This window comes from Hipposideros armiger, unplaced genomic scaffold (assembly GCF_001890085.2).
Source record: "Hipposideros armiger isolate ML-2016 unplaced genomic scaffold, ASM189008v1 scaffold_505, whole genome shotgun sequence".
Lineage (NCBI taxonomy): Eukaryota > Metazoa > Chordata > Mammalia > Chiroptera > Hipposideridae > Hipposideros > Hipposideros armiger.
In genome coordinates, this window is record NW_017731855.1 from 875,438 (window position 1) to 891,965 (window position 16,528).

At 42.2% G+C, this 16,528-nt stretch overlaps 1 protein-coding gene and 1 pseudogene across 10 annotated transcripts in view; one reads left to right on the forward strand and one right to left on the reverse strand.

The window, feature by feature from the left end:
• Positions 1 to 13,202, forward strand: part of MAP7D3 (MAP7 domain containing 3) — a 31,788-nt gene extending 18,586 nt beyond the window's left edge. For 7 of the 10 annotated variants that reach the window (XM_019667766.1, XM_019667763.1, XM_019667769.1 and 4 more), the window contains 10 exons: positions 1,169 to 1,827; positions 2,395 to 2,519; positions 2,780 to 2,988; positions 4,222 to 4,351; positions 6,145 to 6,283; positions 7,311 to 7,415; positions 8,441 to 8,494; positions 9,760 to 9,865; positions 11,018 to 11,213; positions 12,125 to 13,063. In XM_019667766.1, coding sequence (XP_019523311.1) covers positions 1,169 to 1,827; positions 2,395 to 2,519; positions 2,780 to 2,988; positions 4,222 to 4,351; positions 6,145 to 6,283; positions 7,311 to 7,415; positions 8,441 to 8,494; positions 9,760 to 9,865; positions 11,018 to 11,213; positions 12,125 to 12,410 — 2,009 coding nt within the window. In that variant the 3' untranslated portion in view covers positions 12,411 to 13,063. Of the gene's footprint in view, positions 1 to 1,168; positions 1,828 to 2,394; positions 2,520 to 2,779; positions 2,989 to 4,221; positions 4,352 to 6,144; positions 6,284 to 7,310; positions 7,416 to 8,440; positions 8,495 to 9,759; positions 9,866 to 11,017; positions 11,214 to 12,124 lie in introns of all 10 variants that reach the window. The other 3 variants (XM_019667764.1, XM_019667770.1, XM_019667765.1) reach the window with 3 other exon arrangements.
• Positions 5,123 to 5,750, reverse strand: LOC109396153 (60S ribosomal protein L36 pseudogene; annotated as a pseudogene).
• Positions 13,203 to 16,528: the final 3,326 nt, after the last annotated feature.

A 16,528-nucleotide genomic window follows, 5' to 3' on the forward strand; every position in this document is an offset into this window, starting at 1 on the left:
CATCTTAGCTGTAGAGGGCAGTGTCACTGGCCCTCATATGTGGGATCTGAACCGGGGCCCTCTGGCGTTCCAAGCCAGTTCTTAACCATCGCGCCACTCGGCCGGCCCCAAAGAGTATGTATTTTTTAAAATGGGTTTTGATAACATTATTGCCAAAATGCCCTCCCAGGTGTATATGCAAATCCACACTCCTACCAGTAGTTTATAAAGTTGCCTGATTCCCAAGATTGGTACTAAGTATGATCATTTTTTCCCATTTATTAGGTAAAAAAATCATTTAGATTGTTTAAAGCTTTTGAGGAGACTGTGGAGATCCAGCCCATTGTGATTAATGTCTTATTACAGTTTTTTTTAATTAAGTTTATTGGGGTGACATTGGTTAATGAGATTGTTTCAAGTGTACATTTCTGTAATAAGTCATCTGTATATTGCATTTTATTCTCACACCCGAAGTTTAGTCTCCTTCTGTCACCATATACTTGACCCCCTTTACCCTCTTATACACCCCTCCCTACTCTGATAACCGCCATACTGTTGTCTGTGTCAGTGGGGTTTTTTTTGTTCCTTTTTGCTTTCTGTTTTATATCCCACATATGAGTGAAATTATATGGCTCTTGTCCTTTTCTGTTTGACTTATTCTCTTAGCATGATATTCTCAAGATCCATCCATGTTGTTGCAAATGTACAATTTTTAGTATGGGAGAGAATGCTCGTTTTTATATTCTAGTCTAAAACAATTATGTATAGAGTGTCTTACATTATCACCTGTAACGGTAAGTTCTCTGGCCTTGGTGAAGTTGTTTAGATTACTTTTAAAAAGTGTTCAAGACCTTGTAATTTTCTGTGAAAATCATTCTTAACTATATATAGTGTGATTAGAATAGAAACGGCTTATTGCAAACATCAACTTTGGAGAAGCATCTTAAGGATCATCTGTAGTGGATTATTGCTTTCACAATGTCTCTGTTGGTGGTGGTACTTCTGAAATACCAACTTCGCTATGCTCCTGTCACGTGTCTGATTCATGGCACTAAACACTTCTGCGTTGTGTGGCATTTCCTAATAAACACAGTCTCTCCTCTTCCTGTTTTTATAACTTTCATTGTGCATTTCTGTCTTGTCAGATTTCTAACTGTGTGGAATTTCATTCTCTCTCATTTACCCACAGGCATCCAGAACCCTGTAATACAGTATATAAACGTGCCCTTGCTTAGCCATAACACTGATGAGTTAAAGAATACCACAGTGCCTCGCAAGTCAACAGTGGAAATGCCTCCCCAGGAAAAAGTAGAAACACCCCTCAAGGAGAGCCTGGAAGCGCCCCCCGGGCCGAGCGTGGAAGCGCCCCCCGGGCCGAGCGTGGAAGCGCCCCCCGGGCCGAGCTTGGAAGCGGCCCCCGGGCCGAGCGTGGAAGCGGCCCCCGGGCCGAGCGTGGAAGCGCCCCCCGGGCCGAGCGTGGAAGTGGCCCCCGGGCTGAGTGAGGAAACGCTTCCTGAGAGTGTGGAAACATCACCTGAGGGTAGCGACAACGTGTCCCTCGCGAGCGTGGATCCAACTCCTGAGGTGAGCACAGACTCGTCTCTCGACTCGAGTGTGGACCCATCCCCTGAGGTGAGCACGGACTCATCCTCTGAGGTGAGCATGGAAGTGTCATCATCTGAGGCAAGTGTGGATGTGTTCCATGATCCTGGCATGGAAGCGTTTTATGAGGTGAGCATGGAAACAATCCCTGAGGAGAGCACAGAATTGTCCCGTAAGTCATCTGAGTCATCCACCAACATGAGCGTGGAAACATCTTCTGAGGTGAAAGTGAGAGACAGTCCACAGGTTTGTCAAATGCCTTTTATTGACCAATCTTTCATTAAGATCTGTATATTTAATTTTGTATAGCTTGTGTGGTAGGTCAGGTTTCCCAATACAAACAACTTACTAATAGCATTCTGCAATAAAATTAATAAAATAGGATAACTCACTTTAATGGTTTTAAATGATCTGATATTCATTGTTCCAGAAATTTCCCCAAAGCTGAAGTATTAATTTTTAGTAGAAGGGAGAAAATGTAATAGTTTATATGAACTATGCTTCTAAACTCCAAAGAAAATTTAATTGAGAAATATTGGAAACCCTTCATGAGGATTTAGAAATAGAATTAGATTTTGAAGTATAAAATTTCTTTTAAATTCATTATTTCTGTGACCTGCTTCAATTGTGTAATATGAATTGTTAGTCTGGAAGAACGTATTTTTGTACCTGAATCTCATGCATGAAAGGAAACTTGGGAGTTTAGGGAGCTATAATTGTGTTTTATTCAGAATGTTTTTCTCTTAAAGAGAAAAGCCAGCTTCAGTAAGGCAAATGCTAGTATTTCTTATCTGATTGTATTGATCTGTTCAGAGTTCAGAAATGGACATAAAGGCCTCAAGCCCTGTTACCAAGAACCAGCCGTCATTACACATACCATGTAATAAATGGCCATCTTCTGCAAGTGGATGTCGTCCACCCTCTCCCATCAATGCTAAGTAAGTAGCTTATTTGCAGCTGTTCCTTATATGTTTCAACCAGGATAAATTTTACATCAGTGTTTCATAATTGAAATAATGTAATATGCATGATAATGTAAATGTGAAGAAAAAACCTTTAAGAGACAAAGGGTTTACCTTTGTCAGTTATAAAATATCATGTTCTCATATTTTATGAAGTAGTACACTAAAAGTTAATTGGCACATATTTGTTAAAAAACCATATCAGACTTCCCCCATTAACTATTAATTCTTCTCAGCAGGCAAATCCAAAAAAATCGGTCCCCATCGCTTTCACCGGTCATGCCAAAACAATCAACACAATCTTCTGTTTCAAGTAAAATAATTCCTGTTCAGTGTACTATGTTTACACAGAATACATTAGATATTATCGGAAATAAAAAAGAGGCAGTTTCTAAAACCACCGAAAGCTCTGAGGCTGTGAACCAAAAGCTTGTGACCTATGATGGTAAGTTCCTTCACTGAGAAGTTAATGTTTTGGCAACACAGAAAATGTTAAGGTATGGGAATGGTCAACTTCACTTTATTCTCTAGTCCAGAGAACTTTAGGGAACGAGCCTTCTTTTAGGTAAAGAGAATTTAACTAAACATTGGCACAGAGCTTACTTTTCATTATCAGAGCTTCTTATCCCCACCACCTTGTTGTTTTGGAAAATCCACTTTTGGAACTGATGTTAAAAGTACCAGCTAGATGAATATATCGGCCTAGGGGATCCCTGTAGGCCCTTCCAGCTCTGATAGTGATGGTTCTATGAATGGCCCCAAGTTGTTTTCCATCCCTGGAGAGAGCACATGTAGCCATTTGTGCCTGAGTGGGTTTCCATCAGGACCGGTAGGTCAGCCGCTATACATAGGCCACAACATGTGTCTGGGCAGTGTGTGGGTTCCTGAAACTACCATACTAGTATTTTGGCTGTAACATACATGTGTTCTTAATATCCATGGACAGTATTTAATTTTAAATACACTGGGGAATTTTGTTTTTTGAAGGAATTCCACAATGAATTCTTTGTAACAGGAACAATATTATCAATTACTCATTAACAATGACTTAAAACCTCATTTTCATATGTGGTTTATTTAAAATAAATAAATTAGTCACATAGACTAAAATATTATATTGCAATTGCCTTCCCGTGGTCATCTTATTTTGCTGATAGTCTTGGTTTCTTTGGTTATCTACAGTTAGCCATTTTATGATCAACCAAACATTGTAATACACTTAAACATGGTTAGCTAAACAAATTATTTACTAAAAGTGATGTACAAATTTTAAACTGTATGCTGGATATATTTTTGTTTAGTCGAGTATTTAAGATTTGTGCACTGCATTTGGACCACATAAAAGCTTGTTTTCCTCTATTTTAGTATATCTTAATCTTTTTTGTCATGAGATCAGTTTAGTCAGGCATCTCAAAAATAGGGAGGAATACATTTTTCATTTTGGAACAAGTAGTTGTTAAAAAGAAACAAAGTACAACTTCTGTTGTTGGGGTGGAGTTGTGGTTTTAAACAAAAATCTATTATGTCATATATAATCACTTATAGATTGCTTTTTATACATTTTAGACCATGGACATGTTGTTTGTCTTAAATATTCTTGGTTGTCTCGCACCTCTTTGTTGGACCGAGAGGCAGTAAGTTGCCTAAACTAACTGTTTCACATGTTAATTTAACCTAGAGTCTGGTAATAAAAGCACACCAGGGACTATGAATGCCAAGGAGGCAACAAAAATTTTGGCAGAAAAACGACGCCAAGCTCGTGAACAAAGAGAGAAGGAAGAAAGACTACAAAAAGAAATGGAGCAAAGGTCAGCAGAAACCCATCGTTTCTATACTGAGAATCTTGGCTAGGTCCCGGAGTTAGAAAGTCAGAACTTCCTCTCAAATTAAATGTATTATAAATGCTCAAAGAATAAGTGAGTTTTTCTTCAGTATGAGTCAGAAAGGAGTCACTGGCTTCTAAACAGGTGTGGGAAGCATGTCAAGCAGAGAGGACACTGTAGATGAACTGGAATAGGTCCCTTCCGTGTTCATGTGTCATGTGCCCTGAAGGTATGCTATGGAGATGCATAAAGAGACTCCCCAATTCAGTGTCAGGGTCCTGGATCTCACCAGTAGCACCTGAGAGGTCACACAAGACCACTTCCGTTGGCATTTACTTGTGTCAGCCCCATCTTTATTTCAAAAGTCTTTTGTAGCTTTAGCATTTGTAAACCTGGAAAGTATACTTCCTCATGTTTTACTAAAGGTGCTTTCCACTGACTTTTGGGATGCCTGAATCTCTTCACTCAGTGTTGGAAGGAGTTCCTGTGGACAGCAAATGTCATGAACAGTTGTATGCATTCTTTTTTTTTTTTTAGCTGAGCCATCCTATCACCTGTTGGCAGCTCAGCGGCAGCTCAGCTCGGGCCAGACTTGAACCGCTGTTGCTCAGAGCTCACACTCTTGAGCGAGCTCTTAACCAACTGAGCCACTCGGCCAGCCCAGTTGTATGCATTCTAACTTGATCCGAAAGTTTCTTGATTCTCCATCTTTTTTTTTTCCTGAAAAGGTTTTATTACACACAGAGGGGATGGGGCTCAGTTCTTCTTGGCTACTGCCTTCCTCATGGCTGCAAGGACATTGCTCACCTCTCTCTTCCTCTTGGCATGGATGTGTGTCCCCACCCTTTTCTCGGTGAACTTCAGGGCCCACTTGTCCTTAGAGACGTTGAGCAGCTCCATGGTACGCCGCTTATGGGGGGCGAAGCCACACACCTCTCGGATTATGTCCTGCATGAACTTGGCATGCTTGGTGACATGTCTGCGGTGGCGGCTGTGCCTCTGCTTGCTCACGTTCATGGTCACCTTGTGGCCCTTGTTGAGGCTCACGGCCATGGGGTAGCGCAGAGCCGTGGCTGCTGCCCCTCAATAGCTGCCATGGGACATCTCTTGATCCTCCGTCTTAAGGCCCATTTGAGTTGGGGCCCTGTAATGTAAACCTCTGACCACTGCCTGCAAAGGGTAACTATAGTCTTGACTTTGATTTAAGTATTAAGTGTTTTTTGAAATACAATCACATGCATTCTATATACTTTATATGGGGTTTGGGAGAAAGGAGGAGAAGGGGATATTATGAAGAGCCAAAAACTATAATTTTGAAGAATATTATTCTTAGCTTCATGTAAACAGCTGATTTAGCATTTTAAAATCCCTGAATACTGGTCATTGTGGACTGGGCTTTCTCCTCTGGGCACCACCAGACCCTCTAAATTATTCCTATCACACTCCCATGTGAGATTGGGTATAAGCATGTGTAAGTAAGGCTTTTTGGAGAGTACCACGTGGCTAAAATGGTTCAAAAGGAGTGATTCATATTTCTCTCTCTACTTTTCTCTCTCGTTTTAAGATGTCAAGTAGCCCACCACAAGATAGAAATCTTTTTCTACTCCCAAGGGCTGGTTTCCCTCATATAAAAAGGGTGAAATTATGCAAATCTTGTGTAGTAATAACACAGAAAATGTAGGGAATCTGGTATAAATATAAGTCGTACTTACTGCAAGCTGTATATGGTAGAGACCAAGACAAATACTAAGAGTTATTTAAATATTCTGTGTCATTAGGAAAGAGGAAGACATGGCAAAGAAAACAGCTGAAGACCAAGAAGAACAGTTCTCAAAATTAGACTATGGGCAACAACTAAAGGAAATAGAAAAGAAGACAGAATGTCAGGATAAAGAAGACCAGAAAATGTTACAACAGGTTTGCTAGCTCTTTATCAGGGGATGAGAACCAGGTTATAAAATTCAGTTGAAACTCAAAGCCAAAATCTGTTTCCCCAAGAAAGAGGATGAACAGATGCTGCCCTGCCCTCCCTGGTTGCATTTTTACATCCCAGTCAAGCTAATACCCCACACCTCTGCAAGTCATTCTCGGCCACCCTTGTCAAAATCCTAGAATATTTTCCAAGTGAAATAAAAGCAGAAAGCAGCAAATTATAGATTAGCAGTCTTTTAGTTTGTCTACGTAAACAACATTGCAGTTTGGTTTCAGGAAATCCAAACCGCCCACACAGATTAAATGTCCTATGTGAATTTTCCCAATCTTGCATTCTGTGGTGACACAGCTGCACCCCACACACGTCCCAACAGATGAGATAAAAATTATGAATACCTCTAAAATTTTAAAGTCATCAAATTCACCAATAAGAATGTCTCACCCATGTGAATTCAAATCACCAGGTAAATAAAACTCCAAACTAAGCTCAGACTGTACTCCGTTTAAGTAGCCTAATTGATATTCCAGTTTTAGTGTATCATTCATAAAATCAGTTATATGTTACATAAATAATTGTGTGCATTTGCATTCCTGGAGAAGGCAATCCTCTTTAAGAATCTTCTCGGTGGTTTTGAGAAGTGTAAGACTTCTGGCTCCTGTTGCTATGTTGTGTTAATGCAGTCACATATTTTGAAGCTGTAGTGGTCTGATAACTACTATTAATGATAACCCCGAGGTCCTGGAGGGGACTAGCATGACTTCCAAATCTTCACGATAATAGCTTGGTTTTGTACATTTTAGCTAGTGCTTTGAAAACCGATAATCTTTATGTGTTGTGTGTGTGTGTGTGTGTGTGTGCGCGCGCGCGCGCGTGCGTGTGTGTACGTACGTACTCACAATCAAAAGGTTACATTCTTTATGTTGGAAAACATTTTACTGTTTAACTTTTTAAAGTGTTGTCTGATGTCATTCAGATATATTGAAATGAACCATTTTTGTACAAATTTCCTAGAGAGGGGACGCCAAAATAAAAGCTCAGGAGGAGGCTGAGAAACGCAAGAAGGAGCGCGAAAGAATTATGTTACAGAATTTACAAGAGAGGATGGAAAGAAAAAAGGTTCTCTCTCTCTCTCTCTCTCTCTCTCTCTCTCTCTCTCTGGGGGGTTTGGTTCTTTGTTTACAGTAATGTTAGGCACATGATATAAAACCATAGTTTTGAAAATCACAAATAAGTGATATGATAGCCCCAGATTGTTTTCCCACTCTACCCTCCTCTTATACAGGGATCTGCCCTCTCCTACCTAGAAGGGTCTCCTTTTATTGACCATACCTCTCCCTCATGGACCACTGGTGGCCATTACAGTGATGCCTCAATGTTGCAGAGCTCCCTTGAACAGAATTACTCTGGTCATGGTAGGGCTTGGTGGAAGTTTGAGTTTCTTGTAAACGGGGCTAGAAATTGCAGCCGCTGAGTGAGAAGAAGCTGAAGGCACAGTTCTCTCTCAGAGGCCAAGGTGCAGGCTCTTAGTTGTTAGTAAGGTAGGACCTCACTTTGTGTAACACATGTGGCCTTGGACCTGCGGTCCTGGCTGAGGTGCTGCAAGGCCTCTGTCAGATCAGTCAGCCCAGGAGGCCAGAGAGCTACAGCTCTCCTCACTTTCAGGGAAAGAAGTGTATCCTGGGAAAGGGATTTTTATCCCTCCTGTGTGTGTGCTCTTTCTAGTAACAGAACCTCTGACAGTGTTGCAACACTGGGGTACATTCTTTTCATTAACATTGACTTCGGTCATAACATGTTCAGACTAAAAGTATGTTAATAAGTTCTAACTGGTTTGCAATAATATTTAGTCTAAATAATGAGTTTCGAAGCCTGCAAAATTAGGAGTGAGAAATCATTTGGATAACAAGTACAGTGACAGGTATAACTGTCACCACTCAAGGCATTTTCTAGGTAACTGAGAGGCCGGGGCTGAAAGAAGGAGCCCAGCTGCTGCCCAGGGTCTTGTGTCAGTTAAGTCTGTGGCTTTGGAGCAGTCACTGATATCGTCCCCTTCTGGAAAATGGAAATAATCAACTTCTTCAGGACCACTGTTTTGTTTTTCATGTATTTTCGTGTTTGATATTTTCTTTTCTTTTAAATAGAGAATTGAGGAAATTATGAAGCGGACGAGAAAGACCAATTTGAATGCCTCCAAGGTATTCTGCATGCTCCTACCAACAGTGTCTAAGAATTCCTGTTGCTTCACATTCTTGCCAACTTTCTAAGTTTTGCCATTATGATGCTAATGAAATAAAGTACCACATTGCATTTCCCTGATTATTAAAAGTGCTGAGCATGTTTTCATATCTTTAGTTAGCTTTCTTATTTTTCGTTGTGTGAAATGCTGGTGTAGGTCTCTTGTCCAGAACTTTTAAGCTGATGTGTCTTTTTCTCGCTAATTTGTAGTACTTTAAATGTTCTAGATACTGTTTCTTTCTTTTTTATATGTGTTGCAGATAGCTTCTCCCACTTTACGGCTTTGTCTTTTCTTAAAGCTATCTTCTGCTGGATATTTTCACATTGTTGAATTCATCAGTATTTTTTAATGACTAATGGAGTTGGGTGTGTTTTCATATGCTTTTTGGCCATTTGGAGATTTAGTGCCCTTTTAAGTCTTATGCCTGTGTTTCTATTGAGTCGCCTGCCTTTTTCTTTTTGATCTGTGGGAGTTTTTACCTGTTGTGGTTATGAGCCCTTTGTATATATGCACTGCAGGTATCAGCCCCCAGACTGCAGTTTGCTCACACTCTCATAATGACTTGTGATGAACAGAAGTTCATTTGAATGAACTCAAGTTGAGCCATTTTTTTCCCAGTACGGTTGGTTACTGCTTTGGGGGTCTGTCTCATAAGTATTTGCTTCCCTCAGTGTCCTTTCTTTTCAGGACACCTTTTCTCCAGATTCTGTGCTCTTTGCCCTCTGTGCTCACAAAACTGATGTTTTGCCTGTTTACAACTGCCCAGTTGTGATCAATCATATGATTATGAAAATTTAGAAGAGAAATGTCAATTCTGAAAAGTTTTCGGAGTCGCCATGTCAAAGATCATTCAGCTCATCGACCTGGGACATTTTCCCTTAAGCAGCAGCCAAGAACGTTTTTAGCTCTTCTCTAATTGGCCCCACCTTGGCTTAGTTAGGTCCTCGAGTGGGCCGAGACCGTATGCCAACCCAGAACACTTATCCCTTGGTTCCCACTCAGGGAAGTCTTTCATTCTTGAGTGTCTTTCCCTAGCTGAAAGACACCACTAGGGCCACTTATCCTGTCCCCTGTAGATTTTTGGGGCCAAAGAGATGAGGTTTTTTGATCTTTTAATTGAGATGATGAAAATGAGCCATCAATCTGTGAAATCTCTCGTTGAAATAAGTAAGTCAGGATGACTGACTATTTAGATGGAACCATGGTTTTCTTTGTTCATCATAGGCTGTGGAAACACCCAGCAAGGACATGTATGAGGAGGACGAGGCAGACGATGAGGACGAGTCAGAAAGTGACGACGAGGATTATTTCGATGACTTACCTCCATCAGGTTTGCTTCCCTTTGGAGTTTTGTTAGTCACTATTTAAGAGCTAGACTTCCTAGGTTCATCCAGGTGTCCCTCCCCTTCTGAGCTGTGTGGCTTCTGGCAAGCTACTTAATCTCTCTGTGTGCTCAGTTTTCCTGTCTGAAAAAGGGGAAGTAGTAGTTGTCCTCCTAAGGTGGGCAAGATATTTCAATAAGGTAATCCGTGGAATGCTAAGAGAACGGTGCCTGACACATAGCAAACTTTCAATAAATATTAGCTGCTACTGCAGCTGTTAATTTGCAGGTTGTGTTGAAAGACTGCAGATGGCAGCTTGTTCTCAGCTGAATATGAGGCTTGACTAGCATTTCATAGCTCAGGGCCTCCTATGGCATCCATGACTGACCGCAGATGGAATGCCACTTTTCCACCTCATTGAGAAAAATTAAAATCATGTCATGATTGTGAGTGTCCTCTAAAATACACTCTTCATTCCCTTATGAGTAGGGACCACTTTATGGCAGCAGTAATTGGCATCTGAGAAAACACTGTTGTCCACCCTTTATCCCACAAGTCAAATGCTCTATTAGGTACTGGGATACAGAGATGAGGAGACGGGGCCCTCAGCCTTGGGGAACCATAGCCAGTGGGAAGGCAGACGTATGACTAAGCACTGATACTGCCACAAGCTAGTTGCATTAAAAGGAGCTTGGCCAAAATGCAATGAGAACATAGCAGCAGGAGCAGGGTAGGTGTAGGGTCTGCCTTAGGGCACTGGAAAGGTTAAGGTAGATGGCAGCATTGGAAGTGAGACTGAAATAAGAGGCAGAATTGGCTGGGTGGGTAATCAGAAGGAGGGGTAAGAAGCATGCATGGTGCAGTCCTGTTTTCTGGCCTGGCATACTTTCCTGGCAAAGGAGAGAGGGCAAGTTCCTTAAAGGTGGCCCCTTTGTGCTTTGAGGGCAGGGCAGGCAGGCAGGTGTGCTAGACAGTGGCCTGGGTCATGGCTGTGGGACCTGCCTCCCCAGAGCACTGCCCGTCACTCTTCCTGCCCTCAGACAGATTCCCTCCCACCCCCCACCCCACCCCCAGCCCATGAGGATCACAGACTCTGCTCTTCTTTTCTTTGTTGTTGAAACTCCAGTTATAATTAATCTTGTTCCTTGTTTTTCTCCTAGCCTTTGTAAATGGCATGGATTCGTCTACAAACCTCAAGACAAATTTTAGGAATGCGAAGAACACTTCCAAGCTGGTGTTTTTAGACCCCAGTTCTGGTCAAGTCCATAAGGAGACAAAAACGTCTTTTAAAAAAAGTAACATGAAAAACTACAGACAAAACGTGAAGGACCTTTTGGCTAAGCCCAAGGGTACCAGGTGAATCACTCGGCAAGCTTATCAGGATAAACTTGGTGGCATTATGATTGACATTCCTAGAATGTACATGAAATTAATTGACTGAGCTCTTAGTTTATACCAAACACTATGTCAGGCACTTGACTTATAGACACAAACTCATCCCCACAACAGACTTGCTAGGTAAGGATTAGTATCCCCATCTTTACAGATGAGGAAACTGAGGCGTGGAGAAGTTAAGGGCCGTATTTGCCTAACATCCCACAGTTAAAGGGCAGAGCCCAAATTCACATCCTGATACATCTGACTCCAAACTGTTTTGTTGACACTGATTAATGTTGTCTCATGAAATCAGGCCATTGATTGACTCAATGCTGAATACCAGGCAATTTGCATTACCTATTGTAATTCTCACTGTACCTCTGAGTTCAGTATTAATGTCCTCATTTGACATATGGGGAAACTGAAAGTCAGGTTAGGTCAGACAGTAGGAACAGACTCGTAGAAAGGAAGACTCTTTGGGCGATTGCCTGAAAGACATTAACCTACAAGGCCCATGGAAACTCTCCACAGAGAGGCACCGTGATGGTAAGGAAAGAGCACTGGAGCTAGAAAACCCACGTTAGTCCTCACGCCACCTTCCTGGCCATGTCCCAGGCAGCCTAAAGTAGGGACAGGGCTCATGGAGGGAGCCTTCATGCTTAGCTGTTCGTAGCCGCTCAGCATGTCAATGGAACCTAGGACTTTGTAGGCCACAATTTGGAAACCATTGTGTTCTGTGATCTTCAGGACACCTTCCAGCTTTCCCATTTTATGCAAGTTCATTTATTTCTAAGGCATTTTGTAGAAATTAATTAAAGTATAAAGCTTCTTTCAGGACAAAGGCCTGGTTTGGGTACTATCAGGATTCTAAGCAAAACATCTCTTTCCAGACTATCTACCAAAAGAATGACCAATCGAACAGCAAAAACCAGAAAGACAATCGAAGCCAGCAACACCATGGGACCTCCCAAGAGTTTATGTGCAAGGGCACAGGGATGGACCTATGACAAGATCCTAGATATTGAAAGTGAGAGCGAGCCACTTATGTCCAGTGTCCTTCCTGGTAGCCACAAACACCATCTGAAAGGTTCCACGACCTTAGACAAAAGTACCCAGACATCTTTAGATAGCCACAGGACAGACAAATCTGATTCTTCTCAATCGGGTAAGGCTTAATCCCATGTTCACTTTGCTTGAAAGGCAGTTGACCTGGAACCCTCCTGGGCTTCCTGCTGTTCCAGGGTTATCTTGGTTCCATGTAACTTTGGAGGTGAGGGAGAGGAGGACTTGGTCTGAAAGCTAGGTTAATGTCAAAGAGTCTTCCATCAAAGTAGTTTTGAGAGAGTAAATGACATGGTTCTAAGTTTTATGTCCTGCATTTCCTGCCATATAATACCAAGTAGGTTCTTTTCACACCCCAAATTCCTCTGAGCTCCTGACCCACTGGCTGCTTTACAGCACACCGATTATCATTTGGGACAGAGGGTTAGTGAGGTCTGTGGAATTCGCCTCTCAACCTCTTTGCAAAACCAAAAGGCTTTTTTTTTCACTTGCAAAGCTCCCTTTGAAATTGAGAGGCAGCATGGGCTCATTTGGGAGTTTCAAGATGTGGGGAACATGACGGTGAGCACCAGTGTGTCAGCAGCTCCAGGGGCTGCCAAGGGCCTGGGCCCACCCGGTTAACTGAGACCAGCATCTTCTCTACTAACCTTGCTTTTTTTTTCTCTCTGGTCAGATGTGTAAACCTCGAGCAGCCTGGAAGAGAATTTATCCTTCACTCTGGGTTTCAACTTCCAGGCCCATCCCCAAATTTCTTCACCTCTGACTTGAGTCAGGCAAAGAAAATGACCATCACAAAAGGGGAAAATATCAAAAAAGCGTTTTAACAGTTCTCAGAAGATGCTGGTATCATCTTGACTCTTGCCCACTCAAGGGTTCTCAGTAAAGTTTTGTTTTTCTGTAAAAATCTCCATTATCTCTCATTCCTGTGTTTTCCTGCCACATGTGTGAGTGTGCGTCAAGGGTGTCTTTATAAAAGAGTAACGTTTGAGCTTTTAAAATAATCTCTACTGAAAGAACAATTTTCTCTCAGTACATATTTGAACTTCTTTTTTTTTTTTTTAAGCTGAGCCATCCTGCTACCTGTTTTCTGCTCAGCTCGGGCTGGACTCGAACCGCTGTTGCTCAGAGCTCAAACTCTTGAGAGCGAGCTCTTAACCAACTGAGCCACTCAGCTGGCCCCTCTCAGTACATATTTGAAATCTTAATGTTTATTTAATAATTACATGAACACAGCAATTAAAAACTCATATTTGATCTTGTAGAAAACAGTGGGTTATGGGAGGGACTCAGCATTGCTCACAAGAGCTTTGTTGGATTGTTTCTAATCTACCAATAATGAAGGGTACAAAATACAGTAAAGCACACTTACCATTACGTATGTGTACGTTTCCCTCTGCCATAGTCTGCCAGCTGAGTGCACCAGCACCGATACCCCCAAATGCTGTGATCCTAGTAAGTGTGATCTTGGAGCAGTTGGCATCTTATGTGCTCTTGTCAATGTTTCCTATTGAAGTACATATTGGGGTTGATCTACAAAAAGGTATTATTTTTGTTGTATACATAAGGCAGTATTTGGCCCTTGTGTGGTGGGGTATGTTTAATTCCTTTAAATGTTTACTGTGTGTAGTCTTTTTCTGTTTGTGCCCTCCAGTCCTGTCCTTCAGTATACACTCCAGCTTGGGACAGTGCATCGAATCCTGCTTAAAACCACTGACTAAAACTTGAACGTGGATTAGTTGTCCTAATGCTAGTGAGTTTTCTGATGCGTCCCAAATAGTTGGATGTGTTCCTTTCTAATCACGATTCTTGGGTTAAGTAAAAGGGAGTAATTATTCTTTCTGATTCCCTAGTTCTTTGCTATTCAGAGTACTGTACCTTTGTTACAGATTAGAGGTCGGTGCCTTAGATTTAAAAGTTATTTTTATATACTAGTTATTTTATGTAGAAGGCAGAGACAATCATCTTAACACAGATATTTCTGCTATTTTTCTGCACAAATGTCATTATGTTGAAACACTGTTACATGTAACTCCATATAAATGTGTGTTCCACGAAATAAACTTTGCAGGTAAATCCAAGTTTTCTTTTTATTATACTAACACAAAATGTACTGGTGGTAGTATAAAGGTGACACCAGTTGTTAACCAAGCTATGAACACGGGCAACCAGCAAGTTCAAGAAATACAGATGGTGCCCAAAAAATGTATACACATTTTAAAAAAGGAAAACTATTAAAATTGTAATACTCAATATATACTCAAAGATGAACACAAGTCACGTTTGACTTCTGCAATTACAAGAGGGGCTCAAAGTGGTTCCCATCAGTGTCCAGACACTTCTGATGACTGGTCGAACTACCGCTTGAGCCACGTTGACCAAAGTGTTAACATCTCTTGAAATGTGTAGACATTTTTTTGGCGCCCCCGGTAGTAATCAGATACTCTGATGCACCTCTTCAGCTAGTTGATGATTTGGCAGTTCCACCTGTGGGACACTAAGATGTGATTTTTCAAACTCGAGTCTTCCTGCACGTTACTCTTCCCCATGACGGTTCTGACTTCTACCTGACACCAGTGATTATATCTGTTTATACTGTGGTAAAATTCACATAACGTAAGTCACCATTCAGTGGCATTTAGTATATTCAGTGTTGTGTAGCCGTCAGTTCTGTCTAGTTCCAGAACCTTTTCATTACCCTACAAAGAAACCCTAGACCTTCTAAACCTCACATTTGGTGCTTGCCATAGATGAGGAAAACACATTTGGGTTTTTCTTTTCTTGTAAAGATTTTATTGGGGAGTTGGGGGAGGGGAACAGCCAAGTTGTCCTTCAGTCTTAGTTGTGGGTGGGCATAGCCCACTATCCCTTGCGAGAGTCGAACCAGAAACCTTAAGAGCGCATGCTCGAACCCCTGAGTCATCCGGCCACCCATCAGGCAGCTCAGCGGCAGCTCAGCTCGGTCGCAGCTCACGGGCCCATGTGGGAATCAAACAGGTGACCCTGTTGCTCAGAGCTTGAGCTCTTAACCAACTGCGCCACTCGGCCGCCCCACATTTGCTTTTTAAAGTGTGAGTGTGCTCGGGTGGTAATTGTGCTGTTACAGACATCTCTTCATGATGTCACTGTTATGCGTGGCAAAGCGCATGTTCTGATCTACCTGTAAATGTTTAGTTTCCAATCTTAAAACGTGTTCTACTCCACTAATTCCTGTTTTTGATAAGGCGAGGTCCCGTTTATCCACAGTCTTTGGGGTCTTGTGCTCATGAGAATGGTGTCAGCCATTCCCCACTTAGCATTCCATTCTGTTGGTCCTTCCATTGGAGTTATTGAATAGGACAACCCCTGGTACGTACACAACCTGAAATTCAGTCAAAGCACCCTGTTTATAGCTGTAAAGTGATGGGCACTGACCTAGCGTCCCCCTCTTGCCCTGGACCGGTACACCTGGTCGCCTCCAGTTTCCCTTTCTCTCTGGATAGCCTCTCGGTGTCCTCTCACAAGAGGTTCCTGTCCTTACTAGTAGGTTCTGAGGACATTTCCTCCACCTATGCCTTGAAGACTGTGTGAAATGAAGCCTTTTAAAGGCTCCAATCCCTGGCGACCACAAAAGTGTACTATGGGACACTAAGGGACCCTAGACGGATTGGAGACGTGAATCAGCCAAGGTGGCTGTGATCCTGTGTGACTTTGAAGACATTATGGCCCCTCTGAGTCCTCATATCTGGCAAGCGAGGGGGGCTTCTCTACAATCTGAGGGCCCTTTGGTTCTGAGGAATCACTAACATGGCAAGAGCCAGAGGATCATGACTCGGGTATAAAACAAGCTAGTGCCAAGACGCAAGCATGGAGGCAGACTGGCACATTTTATCAGGTCAATTACCTGTGTCATGTTCAGTGCCTCCCTCTCCCGCCAGGCTTGGTTTGTTGAAGCAGGCCCCAGAAAGGCCACCTTGCCATGGTCTCCCCACCAATGCAGTTCCAGTGTTTCCAGAAGGGTGTGCGCAATTTCCCCACCTATGTTGGAATAACTAGTCAGTTTATACATACTATATGCCAGATACTTAATAGGCATCACTGCAAACCCTCACCACAATCCTCTGAGGTGTGGGTGTTTTTACCTAGGAGGAGACAGATTCGTGGAGACAGGCATTTGTTCAGGAGCACACAACTAGAAAGGCAGAGCTGATACTCAAGCCCAAGGCTGTCTGATTCTAAAGCCAACACCCTGTTCT